Source organism: Podarcis erhardii, assembly GCF_964252035.2.
Source record: "Podarcis erhardii genome assembly, chromosome: 13".
Lineage (NCBI taxonomy): Eukaryota > Metazoa > Chordata > Lepidosauria > Squamata > Lacertidae > Podarcis > Podarcis erhardii.
The window spans coordinates 5,242,970-5,257,442 of record NC_138502.1 but is presented as its reverse complement, the minus strand read 5'-3'; the positions used below and the strand labels follow the sequence as shown (position 1 = coordinate 5,257,442).

The 14,473-nt window shown below is 46.5% G+C and overlaps 1 protein-coding gene across 3 annotated transcripts; it reads right to left on the bottom strand.

The window, feature by feature from the left end:
* Positions 1-1,602: 1,602 nt before the first annotated feature.
* Positions 1,603-12,943, bottom strand: HAUS4 (HAUS augmin like complex subunit 4). Of its 3 annotated transcripts, XM_081836606.1 has the most exons (11): positions 12,817-12,943; positions 11,852-11,976; positions 11,007-11,079; positions 10,637-10,779; positions 9,843-9,959; positions 9,035-9,175; positions 7,310-7,406; positions 6,728-6,873; positions 5,091-5,221; positions 3,991-4,059; positions 1,603-1,865 (listed from the first exon to the last, which is right to left on the bottom strand). In XM_081836606.1, the coding sequence occupies exons 3-11, from the start codon at positions 11,053-11,055 to the stop codon at positions 1,688-1,690; spliced, it is 1,071 nt and encodes a 356-aa protein (XP_081692732.1). In that variant the 5' UTR covers positions 11,056-11,079; positions 11,852-11,976; positions 12,817-12,943; the 3' UTR covers positions 1,603-1,687. The 3 variants fall into 3 exon arrangements, with proteins under 3 accessions (XP_081692732.1, XP_081692733.1, XP_081692731.1); XM_081836607.1 differs by lacking the exon at positions 11,852-11,976 and having other exon boundaries at positions 12,817-12,902; XM_081836605.1 differs by lacking the exon at positions 11,852-11,976 and having other exon boundaries at positions 12,660-12,898.
* Between the last annotated feature and the right edge of the window lie 1,530 nt (positions 12,944-14,473).

Below are 14,473 nucleotides of genomic sequence, written 5' to 3'. Positions count from 1 at the left end.
CGTGGCAGAAATATTTGTCCACAAATTATAAATATTTTCATATGAACCCGTTAGAGTTGAGCAATATTTAAATACAGCAGAGAAAGTCCTAATTTTTCACATTGGGCTTAAACAATTGAATATTTCCTTCCAACATCATATTTAAATTCCCAAGCGATGTATATTTGCTTGCAGACTTAAGAAACCCTTTAGCTACTACTGGGAACAAGACAGAAAGCTGGTTTTCTTTTATGCAGTTAAATATGGGCTGCTGGCAGAACGCCCTTATTTGTTTTTCCTAAATAATGCAGTAGCTGAGCACATCATCGTTGAAAAGGCATCCCTTCTTCTCGCCTTCAAGAGGAATTTTTTTAATGCATCAAAGTTAGTCTCTATTAAAAGAAATAAAGCTTTTAAAAATAATCAAAAACATCAAGGAACAAATAGCAACCATTACAAAGTTAATTAATGGAAGTTGTATATGATATACTGAAAAATACTACAGGTGTCTTATTTTTAAATTCCTTTTTACCAACAGCAGTCTATTTTTAATTTCTGCTTGCTAAAAAAATTCACAAAAGTGTGTCACACTGTATGGCTGTTTAGTAACACAAAATATATCAGGAAAACGGACTATCCATAGGCCTGGAAGCAGATAGATAGATAGATAATATTCATGTATTGTATTCATAATTCAGTTGAATATTATATTTATACGTGCCTTTGAAACCAACTGGCTCACAAAGCAGCTGAAAATTACAGTCCAAACAGCTGCAGAACAATTTATCTTGGGTACAATATCTGAAGATTTTTAAGGCTCTCTTTCGGAACCTGGCAGCTAATACCATGTTCTGTTCTTTCTCCAGCAGGAGGCGCTGTAGATGGAACTTGGGAGCTGATCAATATGCCAAGCCACAAAAGCCATCCTTCCACTTATCTGCACATTTCACCAAGTAAGAAAATACGGGGACAAATGATTGCAGGGTTTATTTTTTGCTTTCGGATAAAGAGCAAGCCAGGAAAAGCCACAAGGGCAACCACAACAACTGCCGGTGCGATTCATTTGCTCTAATTAACCAAAGGTTTGCCGATTTCACCAACACGATGCACAAATCGGGTCCTTATGGAGGACGCAAGAGTCCCATGGACTGCAAGAAGATCAAACCTATCCATTCTGAAGGAAATCAGCCCTGAGTGCTCACTGGAAGGACAGATCCTGAAGCTGAGGCTCCAATACTTTGGCCACCTCATGAGAAGAGAAGACTCCCTGGAAAAGACCCTGATGTTGGGAAAGATGGAGGGCACAAGGAGAAGGGGACGACAGAGGACGAGATGGTGGGACAGTGTTCTCAAAGCTACCAGAATGAGTTTGAGCAAACTGCGGGAGGCAGTGGAAGACAGGAGTGCCTGTGGTGCTCTGGTCCATGGGGTCACAAAGAGTCGGACACGACTAAACAACAAAAGTGCAAGTTTTTCTTTTGGGAAACGCTAAGGTTTTAGTGAACTCGAAATGGATACTGCGAGAACTCCAGCAGTCTGTTCACAGGGCAGGGGAGAAAAGCAGGACCCAGGTGTCTATCCATTAGAGGGAAAGCAACAGAGACATGAGAAGCCAGCCAGCCAGCCTTTCCTCTGTACTTTATTGTACAAAACAGTCGTTACACACTAAACAGATCAATATTCAACCAGTCCGTGCCCAAACAAGGCCTCAGTCTTTGCTAAATTCTCTCAGGGCCCAGCGCCTGTTTTCAATGATGGCTTGCAGCCGGGCATATTCCTTCACCAGGTCTTCGAAATCTGGGCCCAGTGTCTCATAGTTGGAGACGATCTTGCGAGAAGTGGCCAGGTCTTGCTCCTCTTGGCTTAGTGCCGCCTGCAGTTTGTCCCTAGAAAAAACGAAGAATGAAAGACTGGCGTGTTGGATGAGCTTTTGCAAAATCTATGCCAGAGACACACTTTTCCAGCCTCCTAGCAGCTACCCAAAACCCAGCTTCTTTCCACAATCCGTTCCTGTCCATCTGGAAAAAAAGTCCGACTAGAGTCATGTTACTGAGAAGGTACTTCCTATCTCCATAGGTAGCTGAAAGGAGCCTCTTCAGCGTTATATCTTTGTGCTCTCCAAGCCACAAGAACAAATATCATTCCTTATATTTCTGGTATGGCATATTGGTTAGAGCGGGGGTTGCCAACCCAGTGCCAGTGGACACCAGGGTATCTGCTAAGACTACCTTCTCAGCTGTGATAGGAATTTTGAGGTCTTAGATATATGTTAAATGTTCGTAAGTGTACCAACCAAGCACATACATAGATCAGCACAGGAAGACCGACCTGGAACCATTTTGATTCCTAAACTGAGTAAATGTTTTCTCTGCAAGGTCAAAGTGGAAAAGCCTCCCCATTGTCTTTCCCTTCACAAATCCTGTCTTAAGGAAATTCCTTCCAGTAGCACCTTAAAGACCAACTAAGTTAGTTCTTGGTATGAGCTTTCGTGTGCATGCACACTTCTTCAGATACACTGAAACAGAAGTCACCAGACCCTTCTATATAGTGAGAAGGTGGGGAGGGGTATTACTCAGAAGGGTGGTGGGAATGGGTGATAGGCAGATAGCTGTGATGAGCCTGTTGACGACTCTTAACGACTGCAATAGGTCTTACAGGAACTAACTTAGTTGGTCTTTAAGGTGCTACTGGAAGGAACTAACTTAGTTGAACTAACTTAGTTGGTCTTTAAGGTGCTACTGGAAGGAATTTTTTAATTTTGTTTTGACTATGGCAGACCAACACGGCTACCTATCTGTACCTGTCTTAAGGGTATGTCTGTTTGAAGAGGGTGTGAGCCTGTGACCTGGCCCAGGAACTAAGTATTTATCATTACAAAAGACTGGCCAAGCTCCCCAGGCAATCCAATCAAGTAACCTGCCAGACAGGAGATAAACAAGGTCAGGAGAAAAACAACATTCTAATTTCTGTTTAGACCGCCTTTTCTGTGATGTATGTATGATGTATCTGGGGGTGGTCTTGATCTACAGGGTGGCAATTTCAATAGTCTTTATAAGGCCTTGCACGCCATTTTTCTGGATTTCTCCTCCTCTCCTGCGGGTGAGGGGAGCACCCTGTTGCAACAGTTCAATAAAGATCAAGCTTACTAGCTACTTTGCTTCTCAATATTCTCTGGTTGGCCTCTGTTATTCTCTCCTACCAATAGGGAACTTATGTAAGGACTCTATATGGGCTCTTGGATACCCCATAAGGGAAAAGGGCATTTTTTTTTTTTACAACACCACTTTAAACTCCTTGGAGAAAAGGAGGGATAGAAACATAATGGTACTCAGGCTGTGAGTACCATTGCTTTTTGCAAATCCAAAAATGGCACCACACACTCACAGAAATGAGACATATTGGCAGGCCTGGGGAACCCCACGGTGTACAAAAAAAAAACCCCAACTAGAATGAAGACTAAGAATGCTCAGAGTTCTGGCTGACCTTGAGAGGTAGGGTATGGCGGAAGAAAGAGAATGAACAGAAAGCCAGCCAGGAGGAAGAATGGACTGGATCAGGTGGAATCCTGAACAGCAGTATTTTTGTTGCTGGTCCCAGTTCTCCAATTCTCTATGTACGGCTGGACAGAGACCACAAACAAGCAAGTTTCCTGCACTGCCGGGGGTTGGACTAGATGATCCTTGAGGTCCCTTCCGACTCTACAATTCTACGTTTCAATAAGATCTTGGCATTACCCTCTAGCGCAGATGCGAAGTCAGCAAAAGCTCTGCAGCACAACTCGTCGTGACTTAAGGTACCTCAGAGATTTTGTTAAAAAAATAAATAAAAGGGAGATGCCTGCCAACAAAACACCATTTGCTGGTAATCACCTTCCAGCTGCTATCTGTATTCACACCTGCCACAGCAGTGGGACCCACGGGAGTCTCCATGTTTAGTTTTACGGACATAAATAAAGACTGGCCGCCTCAAAAACACACACACACACACACACACACACACACTTACACTTACCTCATCATCCGATGCACATCCACTTTCTCAGGCGTGTAGGTTTCCAAAAGGATGCTCAGCTCCTCAAGCCTGTGGCAGACAGAATTATTTGGAGGACCAGGATTGACAGACTAGTGTCCGCTTCCTATAACGTCTCCCATGTACAGCTTCAGCTCTGCCCCTCACTCACAGATGACCGCAACACTCCTAACCACTGAGCTGCATCCGACTTCCTACTCGCAAAAGGCCTGCTCAAATTAACAAATCTGAGTGAAGTCACGTCCCTTTGTTTCAAAGGATCTGCTGCGAGTACGACCAACGTTATGTGCAAACCAAAGTTGCAAAGCGTCTCCTGGATTCTAATTCTCTCTTGGGAACGACAGAAAACCTCCCATTGTGTCCTTTAGGGACATAATGACTTGCTACCCTATGACAGACACCCCAGGTTGGATATAAGGTGGATCACTAAACCATATTCATCAGACAGATCTGATCTGGGTGAGCATAGGAAGTTGCCTTACACCGAGTCGGACCATCGGTCAATCAGGCTCCATAATGTCTGCACTGACCGGCAGTGGCTTTCCAGGATTTTCAGGCAGCGTTCTCCCCGCACCCAACCTGGAGATGCCACCAGGGACTGAAGTCAGCATAGCTTACTTGTGCTGAGGAATAAACCTTATCAATAGAGGGGTGTCAGACTTCGGAGACTCGGCTTCCTCCCCCCGCCCTTTGGCCACAGATAAGCAGGACAAAGCGAAAAGAGTCGCTTACCATTTAACGTGTCTTTAATAATCACAGCAAAAGAACAAAGCAGCCATTCTCGGAATGAAGGTGCTCCCAATTAAGATTTCCACCCACTTTCCCCCAGTCACTTCTGCGCCTTGCAACCACCGTGCTTTTTGTGTAGCCACCTTGGACTGATAGGCTGGACACTTCCCAGGGAGAGAGAGTCTGTTAGCTCAGACTCTCGCTTTCCTGTTCACCCCCCAGTTCGTCCCAACTTTTGTCTTCTGAACTATGCCCCTCAGCAAACCACTGGTCCAAATCTATACTGCTCCATTGCTCCTGGGCAGTTTCAGGATCCTAGTCAGGAGCAGGGGGAGACACAGGTAAGGCCTCACCGTATCTTGAAGAACATGGCATTGCACTTGGTCTCCAGGTACTGGGTGCTGAAATAGTCGAGTTCAGACTGAGCATTAAGGCGGAGCTCACGGGCCAAGCGTTTCAGGATAGCCAAGCAGCGTAATAAGACCTGTGGTGCATGGGAGAGTGAAATCAGTGCTTAATTGATTAATCAGTTGCTTGCTACATTAAGACTTTCTCAGCAACTTAAAGGTAAAGTAAAGGGACCCCTGACCATTAGGTCCAGTCATGACCAACTCTGGAGTTGCGGCACTCATCTCACTTTATTGGCCGAGGGAGCCGGCGTACAGCTTCCGGGTCATGTGGCCAGCATGACTAAGCCGCTTCTGGCGAACCAGAGCAGCGCATGGAAACGCCGATTACCTTCCCGCCGGAGCGGTACCTATTTATCTACTTGCACTTTGACGTGCTTTCAAACTGTTAGGTGGGCAGGAGCAGGGACTGAGCAACAGGTAAACCCTGTCACAGGGATTCGAACCAAAATAAAAAAAATTCCTTCCAGTAGCACCTTAAAGACCAACTAAGTTAGTTCTGGGTATGAGCTTTCGTGTGCATGCACACTTCTTCAGATACACACAGTGTATCATGCACACTTCTTCAGGTATACACAGTGTATCTGAAGAAGTGTGCATGCACACGAAAGCTCATACCTAGAACTAACTTAGTTGGTCTTTAAGGTGCTACTGGAAGGAATTTTTTTTATTTTGTTTTGACTATAGCAGACCAACACGGCTACCTATCTGTAACAGGGATTCGAACCGTCGACCTTCTGACCGGCAAGTCCTAGGCTCTGTGGTTTAACCCACAGCGCCACCCGTGTCCCTGTCTCAGCAACTTAGGAAGCTTTATAAACATAGGGCTGTGTTGGACTAAACCCTGATCAGAGCATTGAAATTAATGGACCTAACTTAAGTCATGATGTATACAGGCAGAAGCGAAGTCTGAACGAAAAAGTCCAGCTTGTTTTCATCAGCCAAAAAAGAAGTGCCTCTGTTTGATATACAAGGTGTAAATATGCATATTTAGGAAATGATAAAGCGTAATGTTATCTGGCAGAGGCATTGATTCATTTTAAAGATTTGTTGTGGGGCTAGCAACACATTTATTTTCAGGTTTTTTAAATATTTACCTGGTTACTAATTATTCAAGAGAAACAGGGTATTTTGTACTTAAAAAAATCAAAGCAGTCGGTTGTCTCCAACATTTTTGGAATGCTCAGAAAAAAGATTGGACTCATTGAAACATTCTGATTTTTTTTAACAAGGTGCTCCTCTTATACTAGATGACTGTATTCCTCTCCTCTCCCCATGTCCCCCAAAACCTGCCCCAGGGGGTCCCCTGTCCTCCAGGAGCAAATTTTGAGAGGGGGTGACCACAAGTGAGAGGTGGGAGAAATTTCATTGCAAAATATTGTTTTTAACTATGTTAATCAATTTTATTCTCCCTGTTACACACACACACACACACACACACACAATGTGATTTAAACTGTGCAAGCTGAATGAATATATATCTATTTTTTCCTTATTTGCACATTTTTCTTGGCAAAATGCGCACAGAGACTTCTGGCGTGCCCAAAGCCCACACTGGCAGACTTCCCTCCTCCAGCTGTTACCTGGGGATAGGCAGCTTTCTGCTGCTCCAGCAACCCCACCAGTTCCTGGTGCCGAGCCTGGCTTTCTCGCAGGCGCCGCTTCTCTGCAGCCAAGCCCTCTGCCAAGGTCCCCAGCATCCCTGCCCGTGCAACTTCTCCAGCACCATCTGAGAAGAAGAGAGGTCAGGTCAACAGGCAGCCCTGACCCACACGGCCCCCCTTAAATCCCCCGGAATTGTCATGGGCTTTCCCACCCCCCCACACACCTGCAGGGGGCTCCCCCCATTTGTATTTCAAGTGTTTGTACCCTGCTCTTCAGCCAAAAAAAGGCTCTCGGAGCAGTTCACACACAATCCATTAAGACTAAACCGTCCCTGCTGCCCACAGGCCTACAAACTCGAAAACACGACGCACGAGGGAGAGGGGACAGGGAGGGAAGAGGGGGAAAGCAAACTCAGGCAGCGCTTCGTCCGATAATGACCAGCTGGCGCAGAAACAGCTCAAGGGCAGAAGGCGCCCGCTGGAGCCGGTATCTCGGCAAAGCTGCTGGAACGAGAGAACCTCTCCTGCTAAGGCAGCCTGGGGGGAAGAACAGCATCTCACCACTCTCAGGGAGGTAGTAACCGAGTACGGCAAGGCATTTGGACTTAAGGCGTTTCTCCAATTCCGCGGGGAGGTGTTTTCGCATTTGCTCCAGCTCCTGTGGCAAAGCGCAAAAAAGAGAGGACTATAAATGTGAACGAGCTTAACTGTCGCCGGGGATTTTTTTAGAGTGCTTTCGGGTAGCGTTGGGCACATTGGATCTGTACATCAAACACTCGCAAACCACGTCGACTGAAGTAACAGGGAGAGAGGAGATAAAAGCCCCTAAAGGAGCATCCCCTCATGCAGTGACCATACTTATGGTACCTCAGGTTACAGACGCTTCAGGTTACAGACTCCGCTAACCCAGAAATAGTACCTCGGGTTAAGAACTTTGCTTCAGGATGAGAACAGAAATCGTGTGGCGGTGGCGCGGCGGTAGTGGGAGGCCCCATTAGCTAAAGTCGTATTACAGGTTAAGAATAGTTTCAGGTTAAGAACGAACTTCCAGAACGAATTAAGTTCTTAACCTGAGGTACCACTGTAGTTTATTATTTATACCCTCCCTATCTGGCTGGGTTTCCCCAGCCACTCTGGCCGGCTCCCAATAGAATATTAAAAAAGTGGTAAAATGTCAAACATTAAAAACTTCCCTAAACAACGCTGCCTTCAGATGTCTTCTAAAGGTCAGATAGTTGTTTATTTGCTTGACATCTGATGGGAGGGCGTTCCACAGGGCGGGCGCCACTTCTGAGAAGGTCCTCTGCGTGGTTCCCTGCAACCTGACTTCTCGCAGTGAGGGAACCGCCAGAAGGCCCTCAGAGCTGGACCTCAGTGTCCGGGCAGAAGGATGGGGGTGGAGATGCTCCTTCAAGTATATTGGGCTGAGGCCGTTTAGGGATTTAAAGGTCAGCACCAACACTTTGAATTGTGCTCGGAAACGTACTGGGAGCCATTGTAAGTCGTTCAGGACTGGTGTTATGTGGTCTCAACGGCCACTCCCAGTCCCCAGTATAGCTGCCGCATTCTGGGTTAGTTGTAGTTTCCAGGTCACCTTCAAAGGCAGCCCCACGTAGAGCGTATTGCAGTAGTCCAAGCGGGAGATAACTAGAGCATGCACCACTCCAGACTAGCAGGCCTTTCTTTCTTGAAATATAGCTTCGCTCACACCTAGTTTGGTGATAAAAACATGGATTGTGGGGGTGGGAGGGAATACCACCTGGAAGCATTTTTAATTTCACAAAGGCACTAAGAACTCCCTTAGAGAACTAAGATTCCCAGGGTTTATTGAGAGGAAACGTGGCAAGTTAAGTCATGGTTTCTTTCTGGTAAAGACACACCTTTTGGGGGAGGTGGGAGTTTCACGTTGGCCCTGCCTGTGTCCTGGGGCAGGATCTCTCACATAGCCCCTGCCCTACAGATGAATCTTCACCAGGCACCCCCAAACTCAGCGCTCCAGATGTTTTGGGACTACAATTCCCATCATCCCTGACAACTGGTCCTGTTAGCTAGGGATGATGGGAGTCCCAAAACATCTGGAGGGCCGAGATTAGGGATACCTGATCTTCATGCACATTAAGCCTATCCTGAACAGGAGGGAAAGGCCAGTCAGGGAATAACGTGCCCTCTTCCTGCAGTAAATTATAAGTTTTGTAACGCGATCTAAAAAGGAAGGATTGGGTCTCTACGCTTGGGCCTCTCAACAGCTCTACTTGTGGGGAATTCTCCTGCTTATGCCCATCTTACTTGGTTAGGGGGAAGAAGCTCCTGTAGATCAGAGGCCTCCAAACCCAAAAGAGACGGTTCTGTGTCTTGCAGAGAAGGGCCGAGATCAAGCATCCGTTTCAGTTCAGCTACCGAAAGCTGTTGTTCCAGGACCTCAAGGAACTGAGGGACAGGAATGAAAGAGGTTGGGGGGGGCAAGCAAATCCCCCCCTACACACAAAGCCTCTCATCAGCCTCGCCAGACCTTCCACACACCCAAGGCTTTTCTCTGAAGCTTGCATAACACCATCACATTTCAGTGGTTCAAGGCTTGATGTTCCCGTTTATCACCCCATGTTTCTTTCCCCGACAAGAAGCAGCCAGGAGTTGACCTGCTCCTCTAAACGGCCAGAATCTACCCAGACAAAGCTTCATCACTTCATTATAAGAACTGTAGGTTTAAGCTCGTGGGCTTGAGCTCGCTTCTCCTTTCCTCTCTCTCCCATCCCATTTTCCTCATATGTCACGGGTTTCTTAGATAGTAGACAGGCAAGATCATCTTAGTACTCATTTCTGTAAGCTACCAGAGTCTTTCTTGCTAAAGGGCACGGTGTAAATGCCTTAAACAAACAAACCGAGATCTCGCTGTCTGCTTTTGAGCCTTGTTAGAGCGCTCCACGAACCCACTTCAAAAGCCGACTATAGGCACTACACCATTTTTCTTCAGGAATGCTTATTGCCAAACACTTTAGCCAGCCTTTCTCAAAGCTCTCTGTCTACTTCCAGATTCCTACCGACAGCCCTCACTCACCTGCCAATCCCCCCCCCCCCGTTTCCCTTCAAGCATTACTTTTTGGTCCCGTGGAGACAGGCCAGTCCCCAGTTCCCTTAGCGCCTCCTGCAGAAGCCGATGGACGACTTCCCATTTCAACCAGTTTCCTCGGCACCGCTGCAATTCCTTTCTTGCCTACAAAAGAGGAAATGTGTGACCATGGGGGTGGGGGGAGAGAGACAGCAGTGAGGATACCTCCTTAATAATAAAATAAACACACTCTTCCAGTCATCCACTGCTGAACAAATCCTGCATTAGGCAATGGCGGAGGGAGAGAGGACCAATGCAGCTCAGAGCAAAGCCAAATCATGCAGCCTGAATTCGATATAGGGCAGGGCAAACAGGTCTCATGGGGCTGGGCCACAGAGCCCTGCCATAATGGCTAGTAACCATCAGTAGCTGTTTCTTCCCTGAATTTGCCTAAACCTCTTTCATAGCCGTCCAAGTTGATAGCCATCACTGCCTCCCCGTGGGAGCGAGTTCTATAGTTTTAACTATTCACTGCATGAAGAAATACGTCTTTATTTATCTGCCCTGAGGCAACTAAAACTGTGCACAGGATTCCAAGTGCAGCTTAACCATAGATTTGTATGAGGGCATTCTTTGAGTAACAGCACAGCTGAGAGTCGGCATGTCACTTTCAGGACTCAAACGTCTGCCACCATCAACCCTAGAATCTTACCACGGCAGAGCCAGAAGGGACTCCCTCCCTCCTAAAAACGAGAGGTCGGATTTGCAGTCTGACGGCTTTTCTTGTCCAACACCGTGGTCCCGAAGCACAGACTAGCCTGGATGAGACAACCTGCTCTTACCTCCTCCATTTGTTGTGCCAAGTGTACACTGAGCCCACTGGAGTCCATATGGCTGGTCAGGCCCAAAAGGAGGTTAGCCAAGCCAGGGTAGGCAGCCAGGTCCTCATCGGTGAGTGAGCAAGGGGGCAGGCAGCTCCCACAACCTGTGGGGACGGGAAACGGCAAAAGAGAGTAAAGCTCTGTGCCAGGAGCAGAGAACCTTTGTCCCTCCAGATGTTGATGAACTACAACTCCCATCAGTCCTGGAAAGCATAGCCAATGGCCAGGGATAGTAGGCGTTGTAGTAGTATCTGCAGTATCTGGAGGGTCAAACGTTCCCCACATTTGCTTTACGCCTCAGTCTCCCCTCAAATAACCCCCATGAAGTTACCTGGCTGCCGCAGCAACTGAACACCGACGGTCCCTAAGGCAGATGCCATTGGCCCTTTACCAGGAAAAATCAGCTAGAAAAGAAAAAGGTGAGATGAGAGCTGTTAGCAGGCAGAAAGATAGACAGGTCCCTCGGGGGAAATATATACTCGCTGCCATACAGAACAGCCCCTACTGTCTTGTGTGGCAACAAGCAAACCTGGAAGCACAGCTGGTCTCTGGCATATCAGTGCTGGCTGAAGAAGGAATCTATATACTTCTGCCAACCAGATAAGCATATGTAAAAGGTGTCAGCGGAAGGGAGGGTTATGAGTTTGTCTCAGGCCAACTTTAGGAGATGCCTGTTGGAAGTGTGCCCCAACATATGTACAGGCACTGCTATGGAGGCATCTACTGCACAGGAATACATAAACTCCTCCCCTCCATCACCCCCAATTTCAGGAAAGTCATGCTAATCCCTAAAGGAGATGCAGACATATGCCAAACTCCAACCTGACACTCTAAACTGAGGAAGACCATTTTTGTTCTCTTCTTACAGAATCAGATAATTGTCGAGTTAGAAGGGACCTCAAGGCTCATCTAGTCCAACCGCTGCTTAAAAACCTCCAAGGAAGGAGAGTCCACAACCTCCCGAGGGAGACAGTCCCACGGTCAAAACAGCTCTTACTATCAGAAAATTCTTCCTGATGTCGAGTCCTAATCTCCTTTCTTGTAACTTGAACCAAGTTGGTTTGGGTCCTAACCTCCGGAGCAAGAGAAAATAAGCTCGCTCCAGCCTCCAGGTGTAAGCCAGGGGTCCCCCATCTTATATTTGTGCTGCTGGTTCTTCTTGCCTAAGTGCAGAACCTGTCATTTGTCCCTATTGAAATTCATTTTGTGAGTTTGGGCCCGGCTCTCCAATCTGTTAGGGTCACCTTGCATCCCAATTCTCTTTTCAGCGCCATTGGCTACCCCTCCCAGTTTGGTGTCATCTGAAAATGAGCATAATGGGTCATGCTAACCTATAAGCAGAATCCTTGAACATAGATTGTGCGATCCTGGGGTAGATCTACTTTAAGGCACCCCGGTTCATTGGTCCTCCTCTTGCCAATCCCATGATAAGCATGAGGTGGGTGTCCTTTCCATTTGCTCTCCCTCAAGGCGTAGGGCAAGTTGAGGGAGCCATCACTATATGCTGCTGCAGCCAATCACACGGACCCAAAACCAGACTCCTCATCCCATTGCCCCAGAATGCAACGGGGCACGCATCAAGCTAAACAGCCCATCCTTTGCACAGATCCACCACCGCCATCCCATGACACTCCCAGCCTGTGCTTGAGGCAACTGGTCTTCAACTGGCAGGCCAAGGCGGAAACAACAGCAGCACTGCCACCATACAAAGATATGGCAGAAGAAAGAAATAGGTCCTCCCAATGCATATAAATTGGATTTTAGGTGCTTCTTTCCAGGAGGGTCATTGCTTTCTGTGGGAAAAGCTCCAGGGCCTTAAAAACCTGCGAGGCAGGCAGAAATTCAACTGGTGCAGTTTGCCTTTAAAAGGAAGAGGGAACGCTTCACTGGTTGAATGTCTACCTGCCTGCCTGGTGTAAAACAGTCAAAAAGCACCTTGCCATATATGGGTTTTTTTAAACCCACAAACACCCCGCCTACTCACCCCAAAAGCCCATTCTCTTTGCGAAAAGTAAAAATTAGCGTGAGTTAAACATCGAGGCACACCAAGATGCCCCCCCCAATTCCGCGCTCGTTTCTTTTTTAGGAAAAAAGTGGGGGTTCTGCCAGTGACGTCACCAGAAGCGTTCGCCTTTCCCCACCTTTTCTTTCTGCCCCAGGGCTCGCTCTGCACACGGCCAAAACACGGCTTCCAACCGTCTCCCCCGCGCGCCCGGCAAAGCTAAAGTTCGAAGAGGAGGCGGAGCCACCTACTTGGGGCGCGCCTTAGAAACCGCAAGCCAATGAGCAGCGGCGAGAAGAAAAGGAAGACGGGAGGTTGGTGACAGAAAGGGCGGGACCTCGTCCGCTTCTTTACATCCCGATTGGTCTGTGTCTGCAAACCGCCTTCGTTGGGCGCTTTTAATATTCATTCTGAATCTTAAGGAGGCCTTCGCCCGCTGGGGCCGATGGGAGTTGTAGTCGTAAACATCTGGAGGTGCTCAGGCTGGCGATGAGTTTTGTTTTAGTCTATTCTATTCTATATAACATTCTGTAGATTGTGGTTGTAGATTTTTTAGTTATATTTTTTTTTTGTAAACCGCTTTGAGTTCTTTTCTACAATCTAGCAGTGTATAAATTTTATATAATAAATAAAAATTCCCAGCCAATGCTTTTAATCTGGTTTTTAAATTGTATTTTAATCAACTTGTTTTTATTATTGGTTGTTAGCCACCCTGAGCCCGGTCTTGGCTGGGGAGGGCGGGGTATAAATAAAAAAATTATTATTATTATTATTATTATTATTATTATTATTATTATCATCATCATCATGTTTTTCACAACTCCCAATGTTCTTTCTCTGCGTCCCAAGCATCACATATGTACCTCAGGTCTTATTGGGGAGTGACACACCGACAACAGAACAAAGGGCTCCCTCTTTAATAGTTTACTTGCAAGCGGGAATTTTGTCAGGGCATCTGGTCATGTCACAGCACTGCAGAAGTGAAGAAAGCTACACTCAAAAGATTTCTCTCTCCTAGTATTATCATTATTATTCATTTTATTAGTCATTTTTAGGTCACACCAACTCAAAGCCAGTTACAATATTTTAAGCAAAAGCCAAATACCAACCTTTTCTAAATAAATAAACAAACCATATTAAAACATCCCCACTCGTGTAAAAAGGCCACAGATAGTTAAAAGTCAAAGGCCTGATTAAAAAGGAATGTTTTTGCCTAAAGATATGCAACAATGGCACCAGGCAAGCCTCCTTGGGGAGAGCATTCCTACAACTATTAAAGGTACAGGAGTCCCATCTGCTCTTTTTGTACCCAGCCATCATGGCAGGATATAGTGTTAGCCTTGAGACCAGATGCCTTAGTTCTTCCTCTGGTACAGACCGATTACCCGAGAGACTTTGGGAGAATCACTAGCTCAGCCTCAGCTTACCCTGTTTGTAAAATAGGTGTATTCTATTAATGTACCACCCAAACATTTTATAGCAAGCTTTTGTTTATTTTTCCATTGGGGGGGGTGTCTTATGGGCTCAATGTGAACCACTATGAGATTCAGCTTGGTAAGGAATCCGTTACAAAACTGTACAGCACTGTGTACACTAGAAACTGCTTTTAAAAAGTGTGTATACATGTAGTAGCAGGTAGTGGGAGGAGTCCACCTTTCCCATTACCTTAAATTTGCCTTGTGAAACCAGCCTAAAACTCAGTTGTTCCAGTATTGTTGCCACCCATACAACTAGGTGATGGCCATGCCTAGCATCTGCTATTTGAACTGTCTCTGTCCATGGTAGCTTCTTTTAAT

Coding starts and splice junctions, on each gene's coding strand:
- HAUS4 (XM_081836606.1), bottom strand. CDS start 11,055: ATGGCATCTGCCTTAGGGACCGTCGGTGTTCAGTTGCTGCGGCAGCCA. Junction 6,874..7,309: donor TTACTACCTCCCTGAGAGTG/GTGAGATGCTGT, acceptor TCTTCTTCTCAG/ATGGTGCTGGAGAAGTTGCA. Junction 1,866..3,990: donor GATGTGCATCGGATGATGAG/GTAAGTGTAAGT, acceptor CGTTTTTTCTAG/GGACAAACTGCAGGCGGCAC.